We start from the raw sequence: 12,185 nt of genomic DNA, 5'->3' as shown, positions 1-12,185 counted from the left end.
TTATTTTGAAATGTTAGCTGCTTTTAGTTTGAAGGCGCCGGAAGTCTGATGTGCTTCGTGTAAAAACATCCGGGTAGCGGCTTCTGTTGGAGAACGTAACGAAATAAACACTGAAAGTTGTAGTTTATTTGCTTTTATACTGTTTAATTTATCAAAATATAGGTACAATCTAAATTCTAATATACATGAATGAACATTAAAAAGCGCCGTTTAAGGAGAAATTTGAAAGTATGGACGCAGGAGGCTCAAAGGTAACGTTACTGTTAGCTAACATTTATCTTCATAAATAACGGATCATTAAAAAGAAAATCTTTAATCTTTAGTACAAATAAATGTTAGTTTGACGACAGCTTTAATATTTCTACAGTCTAGTTATGTTTTAATGTGGTTTAGTGTTTGGTTTAATACTTTTTGCTACGGTTAAAAGACATAGTTACTTAACATTAACTCCTGTTTTAATTATAGAAAATACGACCCAGGGAGCTCCCACCTCTTCCACAGGTCAGTCAGTCGAATCCTGATGTTTACTTTTCTTTACAGTCAATATATAATATAAAATAAATGTTATAGTATTTATTCTGATGTCATGTTGTTTATTTGTACTATTTTAAAATCAGTTTATTGTTATTATTATTATCCAACTCTATTTAAATGTTATTTTAACGCCTCCCATTGAATTATATTGAGGCGTAATGATCATATAAATGTTGTATTTCAGCACAGTTGTATTTAATATAAAATGATTGTTTCTGCATAATGAATACTTTTACTTGTGGTTAAAGTTTTTATTGCAGGACCTTCACTTAAAGTATAGAGTAGATTCTGTACTAATACTTAAGATCTGAGTACTTTTTCCACAACTTAGCAATAGCATAATAATAATAATAATAATAATAATAATAATAATAAGTAAGGCAGTTGTGCTGCATTCACTTTTGCTGCCCCCTCTTCTTGTTGTACTCTACAAACAGAGTTGAAGATTTCAGAACTCATTTCACTTGAAGCTTTTCTTTCTGTTCTTTCCTAATCACCAGACAACGAGAGTTGGACAGTGGTTGTCTGGTTATATTTTCCCCTTGTTCAACTACTGCACATTATTATGTTTAGTTGTATGAAATACCTAAAACAACGTTCATTTCTATTTACGGTTTGTAATGTGTATTTAAAATTTTATTTATTTATGTATTACAACGTGTGCTGCTGACCTATTGGCCAGGTCGCCCTTGTAAAAGATCTCGATATCAGTGGGTTTTATCTGCTTAAATAAAGGTTAAATACATTTTTAAAAAGCCGTAATTGGTACATGACAGTGGATTTACAGTTAATCCCAACATCTTGACTAAAGTTTCTCTCAAATAGCATTTTACTATTACTACCACATGTATTATATTACAATTTTACTACTATACTGTTATTCATTGATTATCACTGAAACACCTGAAAATTAATAGAAATAAATCTAAAAGCGGTGTGGGTGTGTGTGCGTAGAGAAAATTTAAACACAGACGTCATCACTAGGATTAAACCAGATTTCAAAGACACGCGTCCTCCACACAAATACAAACAGAGTCACTGCTCCAAGAGTCTGAAAAAAGGTTTGACCCCTGCCCTGAGTAATCCTCAGTCCTGGCAGAGGATTCTGTCGTGAACACAGATTTAGCCGAGGATTTAGCAGAGAGGATGTATAGCTTCACTCCACTCTTACTTCATTCTTGAGTGAAATGGCCAAAAAGACAACGGTAAGGTTTTTATCTTGGTTGACTTACGTGATTTATTTGTTTTTTGGCTGTGAGCAGCTGTTTTGTAAGAGGAGGTGTATACATTACATACATTTGTTAAATTTTAAATAAAACAAAATTTACTTTTTACATTTGGGGAGATGAAAGAGTGATGAGATTATTTCTTATTGTGTTTTTAATAGGACCAAGCATGTTTACAATCCAAAAGACCAAACTGTAGTAGATGCACACTGAGGCAGATCGCAAGATTTTACACAAAACTAAATTTATTCTTGTGGCTTTTTGAAAAAGTTTTGGCCACTGCCTAGAAAACTATGTGGGTCATTTAAAGCATTAAAAATTATTTTAAAAGGTTTAAATGAAGTTTCCTAAAAAGCCATAAAATATATAGAAATTCTGGATGTTATTTACAAGAGTTTTATACTTAATTTTAGCAAAAAAGTGCAAAAAATTAACATTATATAATTTCATATGCAGACCTTAATTTGTTTTTATGTATAATCTTAAATAATTAATGAATGATAATGTTAGTAAATCCATATAGAATCTGGTATACATTTCATACAGTGAGCAGAATGATGGTGATGCAGATTTTAAATTGGGTTTGATGTGGTATTTTAAAAAGTCTGTAAAAGTTTAACATTTGAATTGCAAAACTCAGATTAAAAAATCTGATTGGGTGTTAACAAGTCACGAATGAAAAAAAGTTTAGCTGTGAAAATTCAGATCCATTCAGTTGAGATTATTTCAAAATGAACACGAAACTGATTTGTATTTTTTGTCTCCTAAGCGAGCCCAGCGGTCACTTCCCACCATGCCAAGGTAAGTGTGGTAATTCTGAGCAGCTGTTGTGATATTATATTTTCTGTATCTAGATTATACAAGCTCTAATTTATTTCTTCTCTTTTTCTCTGTACGACACATGAAGTCAAGACACAGGTGGTGAGTCAAGATTTAAGAAGTAAAAACTGAAATATGTGGGGTTGATATGTGCTTCTCATGTTTATACTGAAGCTCTTAATTCAACTTGTGCAGGAGAGGTACCAGCAGTAAAACACAAGAAGAAACGCGTGAGAAAGGAGACGAATGGAGTCGATGACATGGACGGTACATAAACAGTCAAATGTCTCTGCAGTCACAACCTTCTCCTGCTAAACCTTAGTTCTACCCTGATGTTTTTTTTCTTTTATTTACCTGAATTCAAAGAACTAGTTCACCCCTCCATTAAGAACCTGCCCTTTGAGTCTGCTTTTTTTAAAATAGAAAAATATCTGTGAGAAAATGTTGTTGGAAAAAAATGAATCAAAACTGCTCAGAACAGTTGTTCAGATAAGATCATTCTCTTAATTGGATAAATAGAAAATCTGCTAATCTGCTACATCTCTATCTCATTAAACATGGCCATAGCATGAGACAGGACTGCCTTATGTATAATCTTGTCAGCAGAACCTAAATGTTGTCAAACATCTGGAGTTTAATGTTTACAAGAAGTATCTACTGACGTAAACCATCCTTTGCAAAAAGAGATGTTTGATCACATTTTTTCACCTGTTAATGCAGAACATATGTAATTCCTAGTGCAGAATGTGAACTGCTGCGAGGCTGTGATTGGTTTTACTGCTTGGAGAAAGTTTCCTCACTGCTTCTGCTATTTCCTGTTCAGATCCGGGCATGGAGATGGGAGGCCTGGACAGCCGGAGGGCTTCTGAGGTCGGGGAGCAACTTAACCTTGAAGCCACAGTTGATGCACCCCCACAGAGGAGGAAGAAGAAAAAGAAAACTGCCACTATAGGTGAAATTGGGCGACATAGGTTTTCTTGTGAAAACTGATTGTTTCATCAAATCTAAATGTTGTCTGGTCTATGTGTTGTTAGAATAAGATTTACCAGCCCAATAATTCATCATAGCAGTTAAAGATGTGTAAATTCATGGTTGTGTTGGGGTTTCAGATTTTGAAGATGACCAAGCCAATGTGGCGAATGGAGACGCAGCAGATCAGACCACAGATGCAGAGGAAGTGGTCAGAAAACCCAGAAAGAAAAAGTAAGAAACCGTGTGAGAAATGTCGTTTTTGTTTTTTCTGAATTCATTAGATTACAGATTACATACAGATAACAGAACCTAATTACTGTAGTTCTGTGATTTAGGAAATCAAAAGTCTTTGAACAGTATCCTGATGAGTTGGATGTAGAAGAAGATGATATTATCACGGACACACCGCCTCCTATTCCCCAGCATTCCCTGTTCGCTGCCCCGCAGGGTCAAAGCCAGCCTGTTGGGAAGGTCTTTGTAGAGAGGAACAGTGAGTAGCCAAAGAAGAAGGTGATGTCGTAGAGGAATTTAAATGGCATGAAGTAATAGTTCGAACCTGTTTGTGTTTATGTGCAGAGCGTTTTCAGGCAGCAGAGCGCTCAGACTGGAGGAAAACCAGCGACCAGATGGATAACGTGACAGATATTCAGCACATGCAGCCGCTCTGTACCACCAGAGACGTTTCTATCAGGGTGCATGAAGGATTCAGGTGAAGGAAAATTGTCTCTTTGTACGAAATAAAATGCACTTGAGTGTGTGCTTCCTGTGTCTAAATGCCTTTCTTCTGTATCTGGTGTAGAGGGTTCGGTCTGTACTGTCACGGCTTCCTAGCAGGCTACGCTGTGTGGAACGTGGTGGTGGTGTACATGTTAGCAGGGCAGCACCTCACCTCTCTGTCCAACCTGTTGGAGCAGTACCACAGCCTGGCTTATCCCTCACAGTCTCTGCTCTACATGCTGCTGGCCATCAGCACCGTAGCAGCCTTTGACAGGTAGAGACAGACAGGAACATCACAGTAGAGGCTTTTAAACATTTCTGGGAACACGTCAGCATCATTTTCTAAAAGTTCTTTTTGTAAAAACTCGTGTCCTCAGAGTGAATCTCGCCAAAAGCTCCATGGCTCTACAGGAGTTCATCACACTCGACCCTGTGGCTCTCGCCTCGTTCTGTGAGTGCACACTTTGGATTTACAACCACGTTTAACACACACCTCAAAAACTAGTTGTTGTGGAGTTGATACATGTTTTCCTGTCAAGCAGATGGTGTCTGTTTGAGTTTGACTTCCACCCTCTCTTTATCTTTCTCCCTTCTGGTTTGATCCAACACTTTAGTGTATTTCTCAGCATTGGTCCTCTGTTTGAGCCAGCAGATGACTAGTGATCGAATCAACCTCTACTCATCCTTCAACTCAACATCATTATGGTGAGAAAACAGAAATCCATGTCATGTTTCTGTAATATTACGAAGTCCGAAGCTCACTTCTTTCTTCTGTAGGCCTCCAGGGTTGGAGCACCAGATTCTCCATCCATGGCTGACAGTTAACTTAGTGGTGGCGCTGCTGGTCGGCCTGGCCTGGATCTTCATAGCCACCCGACCTGACAGAGACTATACAGAGGGTGAGAGAAAATTATCTGTGTTGAAAACTGCTTTAATGCAAAATTTTAGGGTTTGTTTTAGAGAGAAACTCTCCATTAAACACATAAAAGGTATAAAAGGTAATAATTATCTTGTCCTTCTTTCTCAGGTTATCTCATGGCCATGGAGATTGAGCCTCCCAAGTCAGACGACAAATTAGAGATTAATGCCTGACAAAAACAGACTATATATATCAGCTCTGACACTACTGCTTTGTTGTCACTTTGCACATATTTTTGCGCTGTTTTACCAGTGAACTGTGAACGTGTTGTGTCGTAGATTATTTTTGTATTTTTGAATCATGAATGTGCTTGTCTCTTTTTAAATACACGGTTATATCCAACAATTCAAGTGACGTGTATTTATTTAATTCTGACTTTAAAAAACAGTTTATAAATGGTTTTTGGTCCAGATGTGCAGCGGACGTCCTTCTAGAAGATAACAGGTTGACTAAAGACCGTAGACTTCCAGATGAAATAACAGCCACAGATGAGCAAAGGAGGAGAATCAGGGTGACACTGGAGAACAACCCAAACATTTTTCTTACATGTTATAACCATAAATGGAGCCATTGATCTGATCTTATAAATCCTTTTACGAATGGTCACTTATCACAAAGTATTTTTTAAGCTTATAACATGTGAAATCTTACTAGTACTAGAGTATTTATACACTGATGTACATACATTCACTTGAACAAATGATCTGCAGCTGAATTGTGTAGTAAATAGTGGAAGCACTTAATGACATAATAATAAAGAAGTTGTCATTTAGGTCGAGGTGAAAGTGCTGAAGTGCAACGTGTAATGTCACATGTGGACGAAGTGTTGCAGCAGAATCGATGACATCTGTTGCGATTAGTTTGTCATCCAGTCTGTGGAGTCGAGCACCGAGAGGCCGCACTGACCCTGCAGTTCATGTTGACGTGGTAACGGTGGCTGTTGTCAGTTTGCATGGAAATCTCCAGATTTTCATGAGTAAAACTTAGAATAAATAGTGTTTTTATTAGCGGACAATCATGCTGGACTTTGCCATTTTCGCTGTGACGTTTGTCATCATTTTGGTCGTAGCTGTTCTTTATTTGTACCCGGTGAGTCACTGTAAGTTTGAGGTTAGCTTTAATTAGCTAGCTAACTACTTAGCAGGCTTCCTGAGACACTGTCTTCCCAGATAAGTGTTAATTTGATGCTTCTTTTCTTGTGAACACCATGATTTAAGAAATCAAATTATTTATCTTTCATTTACACGACAATCTGGATTAATTTACCACAACTTTAAAAACTCGCAACGAGCTGAGATTTTCTGTTAAAGTTAAAAATGTAAATAAAATTCCTCAACAACGACAGCAATAATTTGACATGTGTCAAATGAATGCATAAAACAGTTGTGTAAACAGTGCACTAGATGTGTATATCATAAATAATTCATTATTTATTTTTTTGGCATGAATGTTTTCAGTCATCCAGAAGAGCCTCTGGCATCCCAGGTCTCAATCCCACAGATGAAAAGTAAGTTATTATATTTATGTTTTACAGCTGGATTTAACTTCAGTTCATTCAAGGGTTTTGTAATATTCATGTATATAACAGTTAATTTATTTTCTGCCATATTAACATTTAAAGAATAGACAATAATGTGCAGATGAAGTGGCACTTCTCCACCTGCATGTGTTTATTGTATATTACTGAAGGCAGTTTTTACAGATTTATAAAGTGCTTGTTCATCTCACATCACGGTGCCATCTCACATCATGGCTTTCTGCTCTCTCAGGGACGGGAACCTGCAGGATATTGTGGACAGAGGCAGTCTGCATGAGTTCCTCGTCGGTCTGCATCAGGAGTTTGGGTCTGTGGCGTCGTTCTGGTTTGGCGGTCGACCAGTGGTCAGCCTGGGATCTGTGAACCAACTACGACAACACATCAACCCCAATCACACCAGTAAGTGCACCAGGGTAAAGCAATTAAACCTACAGTTATTACTGCTGATAATAGTAACACCTACGATTCAACGAGTACTCCTTCTGTTGGCTTCTTTTAGCCGACTCCTTTGAGACCATCCTGAAGTCGTTGCTAGGATACCAGTCAGGGATGGGCGGTGGGACTAATGAGAGCGTGATAAGGAAGAAGGTGTATGAGAGTGCCATCAATAACATGCTGAAGAACAACTTCTCTGTCATGCTCAAGGTTTGTAGCACTGATGAAGAACTTGAACACGGCATGCTGAACAGTATTCAGGCATGAAGCATTAACCAACAAACCATTTTTAATTATGTTTTGTTATGTAGGTGGTTGAGGAGCTGGTGGGAAAGTGGAAGTCTTTTCCAGAGACTCAGCACACCCCTCTAGGTGCCCACCTACTTGGCTTGGCCATGAAGACTGTCACCCAGCTGGCTCTGGGTGAGCGCTTCAGAGACGACGTTGCAGTCATTTCATTCCGGAAGAACCATGACGCGGTGAGACATGAGACATCTTAAACATCACCCACCTGCTAGTAAAGACGCATAGTGACTGTGGAGTGAGTGTTTTTCTAGTGGAAAAAAAGGTCAAGGTTTAGAAATATCCTTTGAACGAGGCATCTGTTTATTTTCTAAATAGATCTGGTCAGAAATCGGTAAAGGCTACTTAGATGGCTCCTTGGAGAAGAGCTCCAGCAGAAAAGCACATTATGAGAAAGGTGAGTGGGGTCCGCATCATTAGTTTTCTCAGCAGAGTAACCTCATGTGAACTGGTGAGTTATTGAAGGAAGTGTGAAAATGCACTGTGAGTGTGATGATTCTTCAATTTTTATTCCATTCAGTCCAACTCACCCACTGTGTGTTGACATGTAGGAGCAGTGTTAGACTGAACTACTGTTCAGCTTTAGAGAAACAGCATGAAAAGTTTGCAGAGGCTCAGATTTAATTTGTGTGTGACAGCGAGATAGAAACAGTCAGACCAAGATTGGACAACTCCTGTATCCTGTGTTATTGCCTTAATCTGTGAACAGTTTGGGATTGATTTATCTGCCAAAGACAATTGTTACTGGCTCTAATTTAGGTGGAAACATAAAACATGATGGGTGCTTGAAGTTATGTATTTTAATATGTCTGGATTTTTAACATGTCAAACAAGAACTGAAGTCAAATGTCTGTGTCTTTTTATGTTTTTATGTCTCTTCCTGGTTCAGCTCTGTCAGAGATGGAGTCCGTGCTGCTGTCAGTGGCGAAGGAGAGGAAACCCCAGAGGACACAGACTGTGTTTATAGACACTCTGCTTCAGTCGAGCCTCACAGAGCGACAGGTGAATAAAGATGAAGTCTACTCTTCTAGTTTAAAACCCAGAAGATGACAGAAAGTCTTTACTGTTCCCACAAATATCTGCAAAAGCACTGAAATCAATTCTATTGTTTGTTTCAGATCGTGGAGGACTGTATGGTTTTTACTTTGGCTGGATGTGTCATCACAGCAAACTGTAAGTGACAGTTATGGAAACAGCCGCAGGTCAAGTCTCTCAATAAACAAAAAAAAACAAAACAATATCCTAAATGTTGTTTCTTGGCAGTGTGTATCTGGGCACTTCACTTCCTGTCCACCTCAGAGGAAGTCCAGGACAAGCTATACCAGGAGATGGAGGATGTTTTAGGTTCTGAACCTGTTTCTCTGGACAAGATTCCTCAACTAAAGTAAGACCTGTGAACCTGGCTGGCATCACAGTTCCCATGACATCCTGAAAAACCTGGAAAACCTGGGATTTAAAGTTATTCACCACTGATTTTGATTTAGCCTTCACAGATGAAGCTTTTTATTTGTGCATGTTGAACGTTGAATTAGTTTGAATCGTCCTCCACACTTGTGGTTACTGTGTTCAATATCCTTCATCTTATCACATTTCTTTCCTCGGCCAGATACTGCCAGCAGGTTCTCAATGAGACGGTGAGGACTGCCAAGCTGACCCCCGTCGCGGCTCGGCTTCAGGAATTGGAGGGCAAAGTCGATCAGCATGTCATCCCCAAAGAGGTATCTGGTTTCCTGCTGTCTGTGTTTGTTTTTGTTTTTTTCCTCTTCATCTCTCTGCAGTTTCTCACCAAATTCTTACAGCCAGACAATCAGTCAGGATAGAATTTATGAGGTTCATTGAAGAGAAGTTTGTTAAGAGAAAAAATAAATTTAATTAACCTGCAAATGACAGTTCTGTATTTAGTTATAAGAATTTTTAGAACGAGTTGTTTTAACCAACGTAGTCGTCACATTCTCTAAGTAGAAACATGAAGTAAATTTCTTCAGTGTTTTATAGAAATAGTGTCAAAACAAAATGGTTTGGTTTTTTAATTATTAAGCTGATTATTTAGAAGCTGGAAAATATAATATAATATAAATATAACAATAATTAACTAAGTTAAAAAAGTCTAATGTATTGTTGTTGTTACATTTCAGACTTTGGTGATCTACGCTTTGGGAGTGGTTCTGCAAGATTCAGACACCTGGAGCATCCCATACAGGTTCGCTACCATACATCTGACACTTGCTTTTGACATCCATTTGAAAATAGCTTAATGAAAGCTGAACATTTCAGAGGTGTCTTAAACTAGAGAATACACTACCCATCCCAAAAGAAAGTCACTACCTGGATTTTACTAAGCAAATAGTTAAGATCCTCCCATTGGATAATTACTGCATGGATGATTATGTTTCAGCTGACAACAAGTTATTTAACTCTAACTGATGCAGTGAGTAGCTTCTCATTTCTTAAACAACCATGTCTGAAGACACATCCTGTGGTCGTGGAAAAGATGTTAATCTGTTTCAGAAGAGTCAAATTATTGATATGAATCAAGCAAAGAAAACATCTAAGGAGATTAAAGAAACTACTAAAACTGGGTTGAGAACTGTCCAATGGAAGAAGGTCATGTGGTCTGATGAGTCCAGATTTACCCTGTTCCAGAGTGATGGAGAATCAGGGTAAGAAGAGAGGAGGTGAAGTGATGCACCCATCAGATGAGTGCCTACTGTACAAGCCTGTGGGGGCAGTGCTATGACCTGGGGTTGCTGCAGTTGGTCCGGTCTAGGTTCAGCAACGTTAAGTGTCCAAAGAATGAGAACCTGAATATACTGAATGACCAGGTTATTCCATCAATGGATCTTTTCTTCCCTGATGTCATGGACATATTCCAAGATGACAGAGTCAGGATTCATCAGCTCAAATAGTGAAAGAGGGAGGAGGACTTATCATTTTACACATGGATTGTCCACCACAGAGTCCAGACCTTAACCCCACTGAGAATCTTTGAAATTTGCTGGAAAACATGTTGAGCAGCTGATTGACTCTCTCATCATTAATACAATAGACGGGAATAAATGTTGTAACACTGCAGAATTCATCTAAATTATATCACAGCGAATGTGTAATCAAAGCTAAAGTCGGTCCAACGAAATTTTATGGTGTGTAACTTTTAAAATAATAAACCATAATAAATCCATCATGCAGAAGGACAGGTTCTACAGTCAGGAGCAGAAACAGCCCAGAATACCACAGGTGTTCTGATTATTTATTAAGCATCACGATTAGGTCAAATATTAAATTGTTTATGACCAAATAACTTCAAAACAATGACTTTTCCTACTATAGTAAAATACTAAATACTAATTGTTAGCATAGTCAACATTGTACCTGTTTATTTTCAGCATTGTAGCATAGTCACATGCACGCTGACATTTCTAGAGAGCGTTCTAGGAATTGTAGTATATGAGTCACTGAAACACAAGTGGAGTGGAAAAGACAAGCTCAGGTTAAAGTGGCTCTACCAGGAAATGTTAAAAAGGTACCTGTTGTATATACCACAGCGTGTGCTTTGCCTTTTTGACACAGTGGTCACTCTAACATCCTTCAGGTTTGACCCAGATCGATTTGAGGAGGAATCGGCAAAGAAGAGCTTCTGTCTGCTCGGATTCTCAGGAAGTCAAACGTGCCCAGAGCTCAGGTCAGACTAAAACACAAACACACTTACTCTACTGTAAATGAAGACAGAGCCAGTGATGAGACTATTGGAACTGTGCTTATAAAGTCATTTCACGGTTCTGGAGCTTTAAAAATATTTAATAGAAATTGATTAAATGATTGCTGTTTCAGGTTTGCCTACACTGTGGCTACCGTCCTGCTCAGCACATTAGTGCGGCAGCTGAAGCTTCACAAGTTGGAGGGGCAGGTCATGGAGGTCAGATCTGAGCTGGTGTCCACACCTAAGGATGAAACCTGGATCACCGTCAGCAGAAGACACTAGAACTGCTTTTTTTTTTTTTAAACAGCTGCAAAGTATTTCTTGAATGCTGATGGTCCGCCATGTTCCCTCCTGTATTTTCAGACATTACAGTAGGAATGAAGCCTTTAATTGGATCCAGCGTACTGCCATGGTTGTCTTTCTGGTGCTTTTTCAGCTGAAGCCTTGAGCACACAATTACTTATGTCTGTCCACAAATCAAATGGGCACTTCTTTAAAGACTTGTGCTGTTGAACAAAGGAAAATCTATAGTTTACTATTCTACAAAGTTGAAATAAAAGCAACAAAGGTTTTTCTAAAATGCCTAGAACATTGGGCTTGTTTATGGTTTAAAATGAGGCACATCACATGCAGGTATTTCATTCTTTTCTAAAAGACATCTTGTATATTAATAAATACATATGAAGACTTTTCTGGCAGCCCGTTTCATTTCTTTCAGCACAGTCGTTTTCTGTTGATTGATTTATTGACTAGTCTGCATTAATTATTAGTGTCACTGGAGGCTCTGTGAGCAAAAGCCATATTTAGTAATAAAAGACTCAGCAGAAGCATCGTTAAGTCTGACTTTAAAGAAAAAGTTTAATATAAACTAATATAAAGCTAAACTTAAAGATGAGTCTAAGGACCACAGTGGATGTAGCTGTGACCCACATGTTCTCCAGCTTTGGCTGCTGATGTGTAACTGAGCTTGAGGAGAGGGAATAATAACCAAAAGACATGATCTAGGAAGATAAATCATTTTTACTG

At 38.3% G+C, this 12,185-nt stretch overlaps 2 protein-coding genes across 2 annotated transcripts; both read left to right on the top strand.

Annotated features, from left to right (window-relative positions):
• Positions 1–51: 51 nt before the first annotated feature.
• Positions 52–5,532, top strand: LOC113164778 (transmembrane protein 237A-like). The gene is made up of 14 exons (XM_026364252.1): positions 52–251; positions 466–501; positions 2,530–2,561; positions 2,668–2,681; positions 2,775–2,846; positions 3,403–3,531; positions 3,689–3,782; positions 3,887–4,041; positions 4,128–4,260; positions 4,351–4,542; positions 4,646–4,719; positions 4,883–4,973; positions 5,046–5,167; positions 5,296–5,532. Exons 1-14 carry the CDS (start codon positions 231–233, stop codon positions 5,358–5,360), a joined length of 1,230 nt encoding a protein of 409 aa, XP_026220037.1. The 5' UTR covers positions 52–230; the 3' UTR covers positions 5,361–5,532.
• Positions 5,533–6,088: 556 nt separating this feature from the next.
• On the top strand, positions 6,089–11,844 carry LOC113162935 (cytochrome P450 20A1). The gene is made up of 13 exons (XM_026361200.1): positions 6,089–6,276; positions 6,645–6,694; positions 6,957–7,123; positions 7,224–7,369; positions 7,471–7,638; positions 7,781–7,859; positions 8,352–8,464; positions 8,581–8,635; positions 8,726–8,846; positions 9,069–9,180; positions 9,598–9,662; positions 11,052–11,141; positions 11,291–11,844. Exons 1-13 carry the CDS (start codon positions 6,205–6,207, stop codon positions 11,439–11,441), a joined length of 1,389 nt encoding a protein of 462 aa, XP_026216985.1. The 5' UTR covers positions 6,089–6,204; the 3' UTR covers positions 11,442–11,844.
• Positions 11,845–12,185: the final 341 nt, after the last annotated feature.

The sequence above is a fragment of the Anabas testudineus genome, chromosome 2 (genome assembly GCF_900324465.2).
Source record: "Anabas testudineus chromosome 2, fAnaTes1.2, whole genome shotgun sequence".
NCBI lineage: Eukaryota > Metazoa > Chordata > Actinopteri > Anabantiformes > Anabantidae > Anabas > Anabas testudineus.
Note: the sequence above shows the minus strand (reverse complement) of the source record. Positions and strands in the feature narration are given on the sequence as shown.